This window comes from Artemia franciscana, chromosome 14 (assembly GCF_032884065.1).
Source record: "Artemia franciscana chromosome 14, ASM3288406v1, whole genome shotgun sequence".
Taxonomy (NCBI): domain Eukaryota; kingdom Metazoa; phylum Arthropoda; class Branchiopoda; order Anostraca; family Artemiidae; genus Artemia; species Artemia franciscana.
Genome location: NC_088876.1, coordinates 28,969,817 through 28,987,946, shown reverse-complemented (window position 1 = coordinate 28,987,946; position 18,130 = coordinate 28,969,817). Strand labels below are relative to the sequence as shown.

At 35.6% G+C, this 18,130-nt stretch overlaps 1 protein-coding gene across 1 annotated transcript; it reads left to right on the top strand.

Annotated features, from left to right (window-relative positions):
- Window positions 1-15,959: 15,959 nt before the first annotated feature.
- Window positions 15,960-17,829, top strand: LOC136035536 (ATP-dependent RNA helicase DDX19A-like). The gene has a single exon (XM_065717382.1). It carries the CDS (start codon window positions 16,041-16,043, stop codon window positions 17,442-17,444), a length of 1,404 nt encoding a protein of 467 aa, XP_065573454.1. The 5' UTR covers window positions 15,960-16,040; the 3' UTR covers window positions 17,445-17,829.
- The last annotated feature ends 301 nt before the right edge of the window (window positions 17,830-18,130 follow it).

Sequence of the window (18,130 nt, the reverse complement as noted above, 5' to 3'; positions counted from 1 at the left end):
TTTTTGTTTATCGCTCAAGCTGTTTTGTTTTCTGAAAGGACCTACTTTCCATTTTTTTTTTTTTTTTTTTTTTTTTTTTTTTTTATGGTGAGAAATGACTGACATCGCGGGTGTAGCGAAGTATAAACACCACAAATTAAAGTCTTTGAATTTGAAGAAATTTAAATACCTACGGATTTATATTTACTTTACAAACAACATACCTTCTCAAGCTTTTATACTAGATAACATGATAGCCATTCATCAATAACTTAGTATTTTTGACTTCAACCTCTAGGCTATTTTTCTTCTTTTTTTCTTTTTTTGTGGGTTTATTTTTCAACGGCCGAATTGAATATTTGAATACGGTTTATAAAACGTAATCAGGAATATTCATCAATTCTATAATCGAATAATTTCTCAGAAACGGAATTCATTTTTTCAGCTTCAACTTTCTAGTAGAATTTTTTTATTCTTTTTAAAACTCAGTTGAAATATTTCAGTGTAGTTCATGGACTGTCATGGCTAAAGACTTTATGTTAATTAGACGAAAAGTCCGTTAACTTTTATTTTTAAAAAATGAGAGACATTTCATCTCTACCGGGTGGTAAGCCTATAATTTCAGTAAAGCATCCACTCCAAATTGCACCACCATCTAGGGTTGTGGTTAAGGAAAAGTTACAAATGTCAGCCTATTTTCTTGCAGGGGACAGGCTGCCAAAAACTACGTTTGCCGACATCCGGGGCCAAATTAAGAGTTCGTAAATAAGGATTTAAAGGAAATAAAAACTTCTTGTGAGGGAGAAAACAGCGATATTTTGAACAGATAGTGGTATTAAACATTCGGAAGAAAAATAGGAGCTAACAATAGGGTATTAGGTCAGTGGAGCTCGCAGAAGAAAAATATACAGTGTAAAATTTGAATATTTTCGAAACAGTATATTGTATGTATAGTCTAACGGGATTTGTCCCTGAGATGCGCTCTAGATTAGCTTTAATATAATTTACTCGTGATGTAAAACTGCACTTATACCCCACCCTAAGTCTTAACTACTAAGAAAGTAGCGACATACCGAGTTCTGTAAGCACGACTGGAAGAATAGTTTAAAGGCAAATCAGTTTTGAGGTAAAAATCTTCGATGTTAAAAATCAATAATGCTCAGATGTCAAAGGACAACGGTTCAAAACTATGCAATTTGTTTATTGTTCATAGATAGGTTTTATATGAGAAATTTTGCATCCGTTCCACCATTTGCATCATAAATCCCTATTTGAGAATATATTCCCAGTGAAGTAGCGAGGTAAGTCAAAAGATAACATATATTGCCGGGTTATCAAAACACCGTATCTGCAATATTATAGGATCGAAAACTAAGTCGAAGCTCTCAGGGAGTATTCGGGGATCAAGTGGACCTCGAATTTTGAATTAGGTGGAAGGTGCGGTCGTAAATTGAAAGAGTTTTAAGTATGGAGACTATCAAAATGAGATATCAGCATCTCGGGAATGACTTGGGGAGATCAAGTTGAAAGTTTTTGAGTGTTGGCGGAATATTCAATGAGACTTCAAAATTTTGTGCTAAGAGGGAGAAAATGGAGACCGAAAATGTATCTTTGATCCGACTAAAAGTTCTTGCACCATTAGCTCCAGTGAAGTAAATTTAAAGACAGCATGTGTACCCAGGTTATCAAAATAGCATATCATTAATGTCTTGGGAATAACTTGAAGGATCAATTAGAAACTTTCAGGGAATGCTGAGCGGCTAAGTAGGTCTTGAGTTGTGACTTCAGAAGAGAGAACTGAGGTAAATCAAAAGGAACTATGTATATCTAGTTAATCAGAATAGCATATCTGCATAGTAAAAAAAAAATAATAATGCACAAGATTACAGTATGTTGAACATTTTGAAGTTTATAAACTAAATTCTGACGATTTAGTTCTTAAGAAGAAAAAACAAAAATCATTACAAATGGCGATTCTTTTTTTTTTTGCACTTGTACCAGTTCCCACTCTTGCAAGATACCCATACTCTTTGGCTGCAAATGCAATTATGCTAAGAATTTAATTCTTCTTTCCCAGAGACCTATTTATTATCAAGACTTTCTTCTTCTGTTGGTATTTTGCAAATAAAAACAACATTGTTTGAAATATTGGTTGGCCAAAGATTGTCCTTTATGGCCAATCGTCTAGAGCTAAACGCAAAGCAGGTTTTCCGCTGTTGGGGGTGGAAAGATGTCATAAAGAAAGATTTAAGGAAAATGGGAACTTCATGGGATGGTGTAAAGAGAGAGGCTTTGAATAGATTAGGATGGAGAGGGCGTGCGTAGCTGTGTTGGCCTCAGGTGGTTAGGCGCTGCTGTGAGTTGCTGATAGTAGTAGTTGTTTGAAATACGCTACGTTTTTGGTAAAGTGCAATTAGTATCCAAGCTCTTCTAAGGATTTGAGGAGAGGGGGGCGAGGTAGCTGAATTCTTATTTGAGATAGCTCGTATTTGTAAATTATATTTAGCCTTGTGACACTATTTTGTTGTTGTGATAGTGTTATTACAAATGGTCAACACACTTCTCAAAATGTAAATTCTTTTTAGCAAAAAGGACCTTTTATTTCAAAGGTCTTCTTTCTTATCACCTTTGTGTAATGGTATTATCTTAGGGACCTTAAAAAATTCCTGGAAAATCCCCTTTCCCATTTATTTATTAAATAAATGACATAGAATAGGTGTTATGACGGACAGAACCCATTTTGCAATCTTCTGGGAAATCCTATCTACACCACTTGAATTCGAATGCACACTATTGATAATTTATTTCTACTTCATTTACATCACAAAGACTAAAAGTCATTTGAGTATTTACTAGAACTTCAGATTGAACTATTTTGGGAACCTGTTCATTTTTTTCCGAGCATATTCACATATTTCTGCAACATTACTTTAAATATATTTACATAAATAGTTTTCTATGTCATTCGGAGTAGTCGAATTTCCCCTTTCAGTTTGTAGTTTAGTGATAACCTCTATTTTACACTTTTAACCCAAGAGTCGATTTACTGTTTTCCAGGTTTCTTTTCATCTCACATTTATGTTTCATAAATACACTTTGCAAATACGTTTTTTTCAGCTTTTCGTTTCAATCCATTTAAAATATTTGTATAGGTTTTAAATTGCTGAAAATTAATATAAGATGATTCAGCTAGATATGCTTTATAAAGTTCATCTTTTCGGTTTATACAATTTAGAATTGCCTGAGTAATCCAAGGTTTTTTAGGGAATTTTGCCATAGCTATTTTAGGTTTACTAAGAGAATATTTCTTGTTTAATACTTTTGTAATACTTCCAATAAAATATCACACGCAGCCGATGGGTAACGAACTGTAGTAAGGAGCGACCCGGCTCAATAGTAACCGAAACTCTAAAAAAAACGGAATTTTTATAACAATAGCTACATCAAAAGAATCACATTTTAATGCTGATTTTGAATATATAAGTTTCATTAAGCTTAGATTTACCCATCAATAGTTGCGAGCCTGAGAAAATGTGCCTTATTTTAGAAAATAGGGGGAAATACCCCTTAAAAGTCATAGAATCTTAACGAAAATGACACAATCAGATTCAGCATATCGCAGAACGCTACAGTAGAAGTTCCAAACTCCTATCTACAAAAGTGTGGAGTTTTGTATTTTATGCCAGAAGACAGATCGCGGATACGTGTTTATTTGTTTTTCTTGTTTTTTTTTTTTTTTTTTTTTTTGATTTTTCAACATAATATAATATTTCAAACTTGTGACTAGTATGTAAAATCGTAAAAAAAACAAATATGTTAATTTCAGAACTATGAGTAAATTTGGCAGGTTTAAGTTTCAAGTTCTTAGTCGTGGAATTACAGAAGAAACTTAATCAAAATGAAGATTTGGCGCGGAAGAAGGAGAAGGGGGAGATTACACAATGCATAGAGTAGAAAAAGTATGATTCATTACCTAAGCTCTCTTACATAAATATTTTATAGGTAATCAGGAGAAAGAACCCAAATGCTTTCAATTTACTTTTGTCCTAATTACTTTAGCAACAGAAAGGTTGAGCTAAAACATATGTGTTTTTGTTTGACCTTGTAAATCGAATTGTTCTTGGTAAAGAACTGTGAGTACGGAGCGATGCGGCTCAATAGTAACCAAAACTGTATGAATCAGAGTCTTGATAATAGTAGATACATCAAAAGAATGGAATCTTAATGTTTAAGTTACGAGCCTGAGAAAATTCACATAAATTTTTAAAAAAGGGGGAAACACCCGTAAAAATGAAGTGATTTTACTGAAAATCATACCATGAGATTCAGCTTATCAGAGAACCCTACTTTAGAGGTTTCAATCTCTTATATACGAAAATGTAGAATTTTGAATTTTTTGCCCAAAGCAATGTCACGGACGTGTGTTGATTTGTTTGTTTTCCCCAGGGATGATTGTTTTGAACCATTGATCCTAGAGTATTGCGAGATCATCTAGCTCATTTAATAGGAAATAGAAAGCTGTAGTCTCCTTTTTAAGTGACATTATTGGAGGGTAGCTAAGCTCCCTTCCATCCCCTTTTTCCCCAAAAGTTCTCTAAAATCAAAATTTTGAGACAGCCATTTTGTTCAGCATGGTCTTAAGATCTAATAACTATAGTTTTGAGGATGATTGACCCCTCACAGCTTCTGGGGGAAGGGCTGCAAGAAATGCAGGTGTTTCTTAAATTTTTTAAAAAGCTTCTATTCTTATTAGACGGTCTTTATGAATCAATAGTCATTCATAAATAATTGGAATAAAAAGTCAAACTTTAGTGTAAGAGCGAGGTATTGAGGAGGGGGCTATCCCCTCATATTCGTAATAATTTCTGTTCGTTTTAAGTTTTGATATTGCTCCTTATTTTCAGTTTTGAAAACTGCTTTTTTATATAATTTCATCTAGCAGGACCAAAAGTTCACTCCTTACATATAAACCTTATTTGTCCCAGAACTTAACTTCAAACACTTACCTATGGGCTCCGGGGGGTAGTGTCGACTCTGATTTTTTTTGACTACTTTTAACGAAATCGCTATCTCAAAATTTGTGTTAAATGGGTTTGGGGAGAAACGCCTGGGGGATGGGGCCAGTGCCCTGAGATCTCTTTTGACTCTCAAAAGTGCTCTACAAAATTTCAATTTCCAATCATATGAGCTCCTTCTGAAGTTTCTAGGAGCAATCCTTCCATAAGAGCTTTATATACCTCCAGGGCATAACTTAAAACGCCTGCCCCAAGGCCCTTGGTGGTTTTGTCGACTACGGAGTTTTGTTATCTGATCTTTGAACTGTTTTCAGCACAATGGTCATCTCAAAAGTTTTATCAGATGCATTTGGGGAAAAAGTTCGTGAAGTTGCCCTCTGTATAGTTGCCCTCTTATCTATTTTGACTCTTTAAAAGGGTACTAGAACTTCCAATCGCATTAAAAAATCGAATTTTATACCACCACCCCTTCTATATGAAGTACCTCTGCAAAAAAATTATAATAATAAAACCTTAACGCCTCATGGCCTTTTCAAACAGTTCGTGGTAACGAACTTTAGTAAGGAACGACCCGGCTCAATAGTAACCGAAGCTCTAAAAATGGAATTTTGATACCAATAGTTACATCAAAAGAATCACATTTTAATCCTGATTTTAAATATATAGGTTCTTATCAAGTTTAGTCTTACCCATCAAAAGATACGAGCCTGAGAAAATTTGCCTTATTTTAGAAAATGGGGGAAATACCCATTAAAAATCATAGAATCTGAACGAAAATCACGCCGTCAGATTCAACACATTAGAGAACCGTACAGTAGAAGTTTTAAGCTCCTATCTACAAAAATGTGGAATTTTATATTTTTTGCCACAAGACAGATCACGGAAGCGTGTTTATTTGTTTGTTTATTTTTTTTTCCAAGGGTGATCGTATCGACCCAGTAGTCCCAGAATGTCACGAGAGGGCTCATTCTAATAGAAAATAAAAGTTCTAGTTCCATTTTTAAATGACCGAAAATTGGAGGGCACCTAGGCCCCCTCCCGCGCTCATTTTTCCCAAAGCAGAAGGATCAAAATTCTGAGAAAGCCATTTTATTCAACATAGTCAAAAAATCTAATAGCTATGTCTTTGGGGACGACTTACTCCCCAACAGTCCCTGTGGGAGGGGCTACAAGTTACAAACTTTGACCAGTGTTTACATATAGTAATGGATACTGGGAAGTGTATATATGATTTCAGGGAAATTTTTTGTGAGGGGGGAGAAGGGTTGAGGGGAGGGGTTTGTACAGGGAGAACTTTCCATGGAGGAATTTGGAATGACTAAGGCTAACCACAGAACAAAAGAAACGTCTTGCCACCTTTGAACATAATTGCCTTTGCTGGATCAGCTGGAGAGACCATGTCAGCAACGAAGAGATCCGTACTAGCACTTCCCAACCATGCATTGCCTCCATTGTGAGGAAACAAAGATGGCGATAACTTGGACATTTTTCCCCATATCTTGGATAATAGGCCTAATAAATGCTCTTCCACTGGCAAATGGAAGGCACCCATCACCGAGGAAGACCGAAGAACACTCTCAGTAGAGCGTATGAAAGAGATAGAAGAGCTGTCCAGACGAGTCACGTCTCAGAGTGGGAGGACATGTATGCATCAGCTCACTTGAGGGAAGATTGTAGGGTGTTCACTGGCACCCTGTTTGCCTCTGAAAAAGTTCTTAGTTAAGGTAAAAGCCTTTCTGTCAACATAGTTGGTTCGTGTCAGTTTGTGTCAACATAATCAGTTTGCTTCTTTAAACATTAGTTAAAGAATACATAACTTTTTACCTATGCATGTTGTTTGAATGGCCTTCTTCCTTTTTCACCGTGAGAATGCCAACTTCTGTCGTGAGATTTGAAAAACTTTATGTTGTATTGCAGAACTTATGGATTTAACCACCCTTCTTAATGAAATATGGTCAATTGACTTGTTTAATCCATTTTTGGTTTAAGAGAAATGTCCAAAAACTGTTAACTGCACTTTTCTCACAGATCAAATACGTAATTATTTATTTTTCAATGTTTAGGAATTGAGCAGATTTGTTTTCTTTCTTTCCAATAAAAAAAAAAAAAAAAAAAATACCAAAACAAAAGAAATTTTCAATGCCTGTATGGCGCAGCGAATAGCGTGCTGTTATTCTAAAGAAATTTTCAACAAAAAAATCAATGAAAAAGAAAAGCTTATTTCAGTTCCGACTTTTATTTTCTGAATTCAGATTATTTTGTTTTTAAAATTTTTTAATTTCTTACAAACTACTTGAAAATGGTACAAAATGCAAAATGTATGCTAGTTTTTCAAAATATATGCGAGTGTTTGGATTTTCCCAATACGAAAAGTGGTTCTTGTATATTTTCTCTAAAGTGAGAAAAAAAATTTAAGAATACAGTTAGATATTTGGCTACAGGCTGTTTGGCTACGACCTTTAAGATGTTTCTGGCTACCATTAGATTTTGCTGAATTTGTTTTCCTTGAGGAAACCTTGACGTTCCTCTCCTATTGTTTCCTAATTTCTTTGGTTCGTAATTGCCAATGAATTGTATGTGGCCTCAATGGGGGATGGTCTATTCTAAATTTTGAAATATAACTTTTTTCGGCATTTTTATTGAAAAATGCCTTACTCTGATATTACAGAAAAAAATTAACTAGCAAAAAAATGCCCACCCCCTCCTTTATCTCTGTAAACTGAAGCCACTGTGAATAGATCAAACCCTGACAATAAAAAATTCAAGTAATCAAGCTAGAATCCTTCATATTGTGGAGATTAATTTTAGAAACATTAGAGCTGTTATTCGCTACAGTACTCCCAGAACAAAATCACTGAAAAAAAACAAACAAAAAAAAACACAGAAAAATAGACATGAGATGAGATCGTGAATACGTCATGTAAAGCCCCAAGGCCTGAGCCCCATGCCAAGTAACTTTTGGGCACATCTGCTAAAATCGAAAAACCAAGCCTGTTCACTTAAGGGCAAAAGTACGAATTTCTAGTTATGACAAATGGAAGCAGGCCAGAAAAAAATCGTACCAAGCCAGCTCTCTTGCTTGTACTTTATACAATGGGGATAAGAAACTTACGGCTAGGAACCCATAACCTAGTAGATCGCACGCTGGACCTATAATCGTATAACCTTTGGGAAGAAGGCTGAAGTCTTGGCTTAGTAATTCTTTTGGCCTCGGATAAAGGTCAGCAAAGTGACTGCACAAGCTCAGCCATCTGAGGAGCTTACGGTTGAACAAATTCCAAGTAATATCTGAATTTCAGGCGCAAGATGAGGCGTGAAAAACACCTGGTTTTGTTGCAAGAGAGAAAGAGATAAAAACGAGCATTTACTGAGTTACTTGAGTGGAAATACTAGAGGTTTGAAGGGGTGAAATTCATTCTAATACAGGATAATTTCTGTCTCATTAAACCAACAGTTCATTATTTTCAACTAAAGATTTTTTTTATTTAATTGCGAGAATAGTTTCGTATTTTACTGGGTGGTCAATTCCATGGTGTCCAGGAATTGCAATTAAAACCAAGCTACGGTGAAATAGATATGAAATTATTGGCGGTCAATGAAGACGTTACTTTAACTTTTGTAAAATGCATCAATTTTGATTCTCTTTTCAAAAATAAATCAGTCAGTATGGTTTGATTAAGTAATGAATCTTACTAATTAACTTTATTCAGGCGCTATTTATTGGCGTTTTGTTTTTTTATGTCTTAAGAAAGAAAAAAAAATCCAACCCTGTACATTTGTAGGCTTTTCTTATTAACGTTTATCATGACTGCAGCGGTAGCTACAACCTAGTAAAGAACAAACCTTGGCCCACTGCACCCAAAAATAATAAAACGCGTTCAGGTTCGCTGAAATAGCTTGAAAATGGCATGATGTTATAATATAGTAAAGATAACTAAACTGAAAGATATAAAAAAATTCTTAATTTTGGGATCAGTCAACAGTTTACTGTAACAAAGGAATTGAATTGGAGGGAGGAGTATCAAAGAATATATATTTACTCGTAAATTTTAGGTTATTTTCTGTTATTTTAGGTTTTTGGGAGGAGGGCTAAGAACCTATTATTTCACCTGATAGGCCTATTGTACAGTAAAATATTCATAGGCAATATTCAGGAAAGTGAAGAAGCCAACTTGACGGATCATCTCGTTACTCAACAGGAACTATTCAACTTCATTTATTATTAGTCTTAGCGACTTCTTCTTCTTAAAATTAATCTTCAAACCTATTCTTGCACTCTGAAACCCGATATACTTCTAAAGCTCATTCATTTTCCTTACATTTATCTAGGACGCTTAAATCATCAGCTTAATCTAAATCTAGGAGAATTGTATTTCCCCATTTGATCCCACGCTCTCCCAATGCTTATGCTGTGCTCCTCAGGAAAAAGTCCATCAAAATGATCTATTTTAATGGGTATAGGAAAATATCCTGCTTAAATCCCTATTAACATAAAATCAGCTACTAACCTCATTTCCTACTTTAACCGCAGCAATATTATTCTCATATATAGTACTAATTACTTTAATATATTTATCTGTTATATTATACAAGGATAAGACCTTAATCTATAAAAATAAACTTGCTCATAATCTATTAAACTGAGGACTAAAAATGTTTGATGACTCGGGGGTTTCTCAATTACAGAAGAGACCGTTCCACATTTTTCTGGTGTAGAATATTACTTTACTGCAATTTTTACTTACATTTAAACAAATAGGTCGAGTTTACATGTTATAAACGTCACAATTAGTTTATTTTGACCCAATAACATTATAATAAAGTTGAGATAAAGATTTTTTATAAATGTTTTCTAAACTTAAATTCAATAGAAACAGCAAGTATACATCAAAGCAGTGTTGTCAGATGTGTGTTTTAAAATTGCGCCGCCATAAAAGTGTAAATGCGCCGAAATCACCATTTTGCAGAATGAGCGATCCTTTCCCCACCCAAAAAACGTTTCAATTTGAAAAAAATCTAACACGCAACCGCTTCAAAAGAGCCCCTAAATGGCGCAAATACGCCCCATCTGGTGACTCTGTATTATGCGGAATATGTACTTTGGTTACGGTTTACGATGGAAGTTGATATGATAACAGGTTGTAAAAAATAGTGCTTTCTGGCAGCGGTGGCCAAAATAAAGGACATCCTCGAGACGAGTGGGAAGGGTCATAAAAAGGGATCTATGGGAAATATGAATTTCATGGGATGGAGTAAATTGGAAAGCTCTAAATATATTGCTGTGAATTGGGAGCCTGCGTAGCCGTGTTGGCATCAAGTGGCTCGGTGCTTTCCCTCTTCTTCTCTTTTTGTGAAATAAGGATGTAAAGTGCCAGAAAGGGGGGGGGGAATAAACTGAAAGCAATTTTTCAAAAACAGAAGAAAATACAAACACATACACGAGAAACATATGCAAAACAATGAGCATAAAAAACAACAACAATGAAAATCAAAATTATCTCACAAGAGAATGAAAGGCCCTAATCGCAGCCAAGCCTCTTCTTTTAACTTGGTATCCAACTTATTACAAGAAGTCAATATATCCATGGCACAAAAAATTCAAATAATCTTTCGATTCCTATACCAACGAGGCAAATATAAAACCAATTTACAATAACGGAAATACAATGCTCCAATGTCCTTCATGTCAATAGCATTAAAAAATGGGCACATACCTTACAAAAAAAGAGAGAATAGATTGATGACAATACTGACAAACACCCTCCCCCCTATTTTGAGTCTAATAGTCCCACAAATGCATATTTTAAAGCTACTGTGCTTTATTTATAATATATCAATATAATATATCAAATATATCAATGCTCTTTGTCATTGAATAACAATAACTAAATCATAAAAAATAACTTAGAATAGTTAGTATTAACTGAGCAATTTAAATAGTATACTAAAAACAGCCAAAAATAATTATTAATTAATTAAAAAATTGAACAATTTTGTTAATAAATAATTTTTTTTCAGTTTTGTCTGAAAATTTGTGAGAGACAGGGGGGAGAGGAGGGTGCACTAATCAAGATGTTGCCCCAGATACAAGAGAGGCCTTACAATATAAAACTTGCTCTTTGTCAGTTTTCTCCAACTGTTTGTTTATGGGACCATAACTGGACTTAATTTTAGTTACCGTTCAGCTACTTTGTTTCCGAGTATCAAACAGTATGCGGTAACGAACTGGAGTAAGGAAGGGACCCGCCTCAATAGTAACCGAAACTCTAAAAATCGAAATTTTAATACAAATATTTTCATCAAAGAATCGTATTTCATGCTGATTTTAAATACATAAGTTTCATTAACTTTAGTCTTACACATCAAATGTTACGAGCCTAAGAAAACTTGCCTTATTTTAGAAAAGGGGGGGAAACACCCCTTAAATTCATAGAATCTTAACATAATCACACCATCATATTTAGCGTCTCAGAGAACACTACTGTAGAAGTTTTAAGCTCCTATCCCCAAAAATGTGGAATTTTGTGTTTTTTGCCAGAAGACAGATCACGGATGCGTCTTTATTTGTTTTTTTTCCAGGGGTGATCGTAACGACCCAGAGGTCCTAGAATGTCGTGAAAGGGCTCTTCTAACTGAAATTAAAGGTTCTAGTGCTCTTCGTAATTGACCAAAAAATTGGAAGGCACCTAGGCCCCTTCCACGCTCATTTTTCCCCAAAGTCACTGGATCAAAATTTTGAGATATCTATTTTGTTTAGCATAGTCAAAAAACCTAATAACTATGTCTTTGGGGACGAATTAATCCCCCAGAGTCCCCAGGGGAGGGGCTGCATATTACGAATTTGGACCATTGTTTACATATAGTAATGGTTATTGGTAAATGTACAAACGCTTTCAGGGGGACTTTTTCGCGTTCAGGGAGGGGGATGGGTGGGTCGAAGGGATGTGGTTATCTGGGAAGATCTTTACATGGAGGAATTTATTATAAGAGAAGAAAACTTCCATGGGATTCCAAAGGGGCGCAGGATTTTCTAGAATTATCAAAAAACAGAAAATAAATAAAAAAAAAAAACGTTTTTCAAGTGGAAGTAAGGAGTAGCATTACAACTTACTGCGAACAGAAATTATTATGTATATAAGGTGGCTCTTCTCCTCCTCAATACCTCACTTTTTACACTAAAGTATTTTTAGTAATTTCAACTATTTGTCCTACTGCCTTTGTAATTCAAAGGTTATTCTTAAAGAATTGGGACAACATTCAAGCTTTAATGTAAAGAGCGAGGCATTGACGAGTGGGCGAACCCTCTCATACACGTAATAAAAATATACAAATAAAGAAGTTCCTTTCGTAAGTTAATTCGTAGTTTACGTATATTTATTACTAATAAAAACGTTTGTAAAAAACAAAAAGTTCTAGTTGCCTTTTTAAGTCAGCAAATATTGGGAGGCAACTAGGTCTCCTCCCCCATCTTTTTTTTTTATCAAAATCGTCCGATCAAAACTATGAGAAAGCTATTGAGCCAAAATAAATTATATGCAAATTTTATTTTAATTATTTATGTGCGGTGAGCCCAAATCAAAATATGATTAATTCAAAAACGTTCAGAAATTAAATAAAAAATGCGTTCTTATGGAACTTGAATCTTATGGACCGTTAAATCTGAAAAGTTAGAAAAAAATGAGGTATTTTTAATGTATGAACGGGTTATCGGATCTTAATGAAATCTTATATTTGGAAGGATATCGTGCCTTAGAGCTTTTATTTTAAATTCTGGCTGGATCCGGTGACATTGGGGGGAGTTTGGGGGAACCTAAAATCTTGGAAAACACTTAGAGTGGAGGGGTCGTTATGAAACTTGGTGGGAAAAATAAGCACAAGTCCTTGATACTGACATAACCAGAATGGATCCGCTCTCTTTGGGCAAGTTTGGGGGGGGGGTAATTCTGAACAATTAAAAAAATTATGTATATTTAACTTACGAAGGAGAGAGCGGATCTTAATGAAATTTGATGTTTGGAAGGATGTCGTGTCTCAGAGCTCTTATTTTAAATCCTGACCGGATTCGGTGACATTGGGGGATAAGATCTCTTATTTTAAATTCTGACTGGATCCAGAGTCATGGGTGGGGGGAAACCCTTAAAGCGGAGAGATCTGGATGAAACTTGGTAGGAAGAATAAGCTCAAGTCCAAGATGACTGAATGGCATAACCGGATCGGATCCGCTCTCTTTGAAAATCAGTGTATTATTATTAGAATATTGGAAGCTACAGTGATCACAATGGTCAACTATGGCTCTGAAGCATGGGCGTCCAAAAAGCAGACGAAAATTTACTAGATGTTTTCCAAAGAAATTGCCTACGGATTGTTCTGGGTACCTGGCGGACTGAACGTATTTCAAACTGTAGGTTGTACGAAAAATGTGGTTCAATCCCACTTTCTATGGCTATAATGAAAAAAAGGTTGAGATGGCTAGGCCACATTCTGCGGATGAAGAATGACAGATTGCCAGAGATATCATCCTTTTGGCGTGTAGGCCAAACGTCTGGGGCTACACGGAAAGCAGGTCGTCCTCGTCCGGGTTGGGAGGATGTCATAAATAAAGATTTAAAGGAAATGGGAACTTCCTGGGAGGGTGTAAAGAGGGAGGCCTTGACTAGATTAGGTAGGAGGAGGAGTATACGTAGCTGTGTTGGCCTCAGGTGGCTTAGAGCTGCAGTGAGTTATTTCTAGTAGTAGTATTAGTAGTAAAATTGGATTAAAGCAGGTAGCTTATACAAAGAAGCAAATAATGATCCAAATCCAACGCCAACTTAGATCACTACTTTGGTGTTTGGCACTAAAAAATAACTAATAATACTTTTCAGAGTTTAGCATTAGACCATATTTTTCAAGTAGTTTACAAACAAAATGGCTAATCTTGACTAGGCTAAAACTTGACTAGGCTAGGCTATTAAATAGCAGACTGTCTGCAATACAAGACAAATTAATCAGGCCTGCAAAACGCGACAGAAAAATATTATTGAGCACAGGTAACAAGGATTACAGGTAAGGTGACAAATACCCTCCCCCTCGTCTAAGTCCAATAGTCCCAGCGAATCATATTTTAAAGCTACTGTGTTTTATTTATACTATCTATATATATAAAAATAAGTTGTCTGTCTGTGGATCAGGTGACGTCATGTTTTTGTGTCGGCTGACGTCATGAAGTTAGTTGTCGTCATTTTTTCTATGACAGTGACGTCATTAAAGATATTTAAGACATATATGTTCACGTAGAAATCTATTAACGTTTAAGTTTAAAATGACTGATGAACTTACAATGGCAAAAGCCGATGAAGATGCTCAAAGAGTCTATGCCAAAAAACTTGCTGCTGATAGAGAAAGTCAGAAAAGAAAGCGTGCCGAGGAATCAAAAGAACAGCAAGGAAACAGGCTTGAGGCTAAAGAACGCAAAACCGCGCAGTTAGATGAAGATCCACCTGGACAGCGAGAGTCAAAACATATCAAAACTGAAAATGATAGCGATGATGATTGGGTTTGGGATTTTGACTTGGATTAGGTTATCAATGCCTACCAGGTTTTAGTAAAAAAAAAAACAAAGGTTCGGCGATATGTATTTCATAGTGAAGCTGAAAAATAAAGAAGAAAAAGAAAACTGAAAAAAGAAAAAAATGTAAAAAACATGACGACCGGGACACAGGGAATATAAATGACGACCAGGACACGCTGAAAAATAAAAAAGAAAAAGAAAACTGAAAAAAGAAAAAATGTAAAAAACTAAAAAATACTAAAAAGAAAAAACACTCAAAGAGAAATTACAGACCGGGACACAAATGACGACCGGGACAGAGGGAATATAAATAACGACCGGGACACTCAAAGAGAAATTACAGACTGGGATACCGGGACACAAATGACGACCGGGACACAGGGAATATAAATGACGACCAGGACACAAGTATTTAAGAATATCGTTCAAAGACAAATTTTTAATTGTAAGAAGACCGTTGAAAGAGAAATTTCTAATTGTAAAATGACTGAAGAACCTACAATGGCAACACCCGAGGAAGCTGCTCAAAACGAATGTATTCAAGCCGAAGTAGCTGAGTTGGTAAAGCGTTATGTTTCAGGTTCTAGGTCCGAGAGGCTCCAGGTTTGAACCTTGGCTTTAGCATTAATACAAAAGAAGAAAAAACCTAAAACAGGTAAAAACTACAAAAAAACTAAAAAGATATATATATATATATATATATATATATATATATATATATATATATATATATATATATATATATATATATATATATATATATATATATATATATATATATATATATATACAATATCTTCTATATATACAAAAATAAGTTGTCTGTCTGTGTAACGATGACTCTGGTCAAACATTTTCAGATCAATTGCTGGCAATTGGAAACAGAAAGCTCCCAGTAGTGGGAAAGCCAAGAATGTTGTATATTCGCAAAGTTGCGTATATTCGCAACTACAATGGCGCGTAACTAATATGGCGCGTAACGACTTACGCGCGCGGGGGGGGGCTTGGGGGGCGCGAAGCGCCCCACCAACTAGGTGTTGGGGTGGCACGAGGCGCCACCCCAACAGCTAGTTATACATAAGATGTTCCCTTCTGCGAATCTTTCGAGTGAAATAAAGATGAAGACAGAACAGTGCGTCTGAATTGCTTTTCGATTTCTAAATAAAATATAAGCAATGCTTCATTTTCGTTACTTTTAGTAATTTGCGCCAGAGAATCCAGGTAAATAAAAAATTTACTTAGGTTTTATCTTAATAGGCGATTTGTTGAAACTCATTTACGATCTAATGAATAACTTTTGTCATTAGTGGTTCAAGTTGGAAAACTAGTATGTTTGCTAATATAGAAGATATGACGTAGTAAATTTAGCGCATATATTATGACGTCAATTTCATTTAAAGTCATTTCAGACATTTCAATGTATGACGTCATTTTCAGTATATAAGACACTGAGCAGTAGCAGAAGACCACAGTTTAGATTTTTTGAATACTAAAGCATGATTGATTTGGGAGAAGCTGCTGACTTACAAGAGCAAGAACTTGCTCGACAGGTTAAAAACGTGATCATTGACTGTAACAAGGCTACTGAACAGAATGAAAATCCAGAAGAGACTGAAAATATATCTATTGCTGATACAGCTTTACTGCAAAAAGTGATCAGAACAGGGCTTGTCACTTCAAAAAATGACGTTGAGGTTCAAAGAAAAGATCCAAATTCACCACTGTATTCAGTGAAGTCATTTGAAGCCCTACATCTGAAGCCAAATATTTTGAAAGGTGTTTATGCAATGGGATACAACGCCCCATCAAAGATTCAAGAAACGGCTTTGCCTGCTTTGCTTGCTGATCCGCCGCAAAACATGATTGCTCAATCCCAATCCGGTACTGGTAAAACAGCAGCGTTTGTAATTGCTATGCTGAGTAGAGTAGAACCATCACACAAATACCCGCAAGTGATATGTTTATCTCCCACATTGGAACTGGCTCTTCAAATAGGTCAGGCTATTGAGAAAATAGGTCGATTTTGCACTGATATTCACATCAGGTATGCTGTTACCGGTAAAAACATACCAAGAGGAATGAAACTGACCGAGCAGGTGATAATTGGAACACCAGGCAAAGTATTTGACTGGGCAAATAAGTTAAGATGTCTTGACCTGTCAAAGATACGAGTGTGTGTCTTAGATGAGGCTGATATTATGATTGACACACAAGGTTTGCAAGATCAGAGCATTCGGATTCATAATCTTTTGCCAAGGAGGTGTCAAATGATGTTGTTCTCGGTTACATACAACAAAGATGTGATGCAGTTTGCTGAGTGCCTAATAACGAATCCGAATATTATACGATTAAAGAGAGAGGAAGAATCTCTGGAAAATATTAGACAATATTATGTTAAGTGTTCCTCACAAGAAATTAAATATAAAGCAATTGCTATAATCTATTCTTCAGTGTCAGTTGGACAAGCGATTATTTTCTGTCATACCCGGAAGAAGGCCACATGGCTTGCGGAGAAGTTAACTCATGATGGTCATGGGGTTGGATTGTTGACTGGTGAACTCAACGTTGACCAGAGGATTACCGTACTTGAAAGATTCAGAAAAGGGGAAGATAGAGTTTTGATCGCTACTAACGTCGCGGCAAGGGGAATCGATATTGAGCAAGTCTCACTCGTTGTCAATTTTGACCTACCTGTTGGTGTGGATGGGAACGCCGACTGTGAAACTTATTTACATAGGATTGGTCGAACGGGAAGATTTGGTAGAAACGGACTGGCAATCAATATGGTTGATGGCCCTAAGGCATATAATACACTCAAACAAATAGAGAACCACTTTGGCCGGAAGATAATAAGGCTGGATACAGATAATTTAGAAGAAGTGGAAGGGCTTACCGAATAGTAGCAAAGTAAGCAAATTTTTGACTGAATATTGTTATTCCAATAGAATACCAGAGGTAACTTGTTCATTTTCTACTCGCTAAACAGGTGTACATTAGCTATTAAATTGTTTCGTTTGTTCTTGTTTTGTATCTAAATAAAACCACTGAAAGATAAACATTTTATTTCTAAATGATGTCATCCTGTATAGTCGTTTGATAAAGACCGTTGCTCTCCTTAAAAAAAAATTTGGGAGAGCGTAAAAAGTTGAACCAGTTCTAGTATTGTTAAATGGTTTTTGGTCCCTTATTCTTATTCTTAAATGGTTGGTCGTAAGCTCGTTCTTCCGTCCATATTCCCGTCACTGGCCCTGCTTGCAAAGCCTAATGGGGATGTCAGGGTAGATCTGTCACCAGTTTGCCTAACCAGAACCTTAACTGAAATGACGTTGACGTTAATCGTCACTTCTTTGAGTCTGCTATGCCAATTTTCAAGCCAGTAAAAAGAACAAAAAACAACAGCTAAAAAAGGTTTAACCTTCCTTTGAAGATGTAGTTGTCTATGGAAATTAACAGACTGTTAATATTTGACAATTTACAGAAGAAAAGTGTAGTAAAATCTATTTAATTAGCATCACTTTTCATTTTCACCATTCAACTTGAGAACACTGACAAAAATGTGGTGCTGCCCTAAATATTTCATACTTTT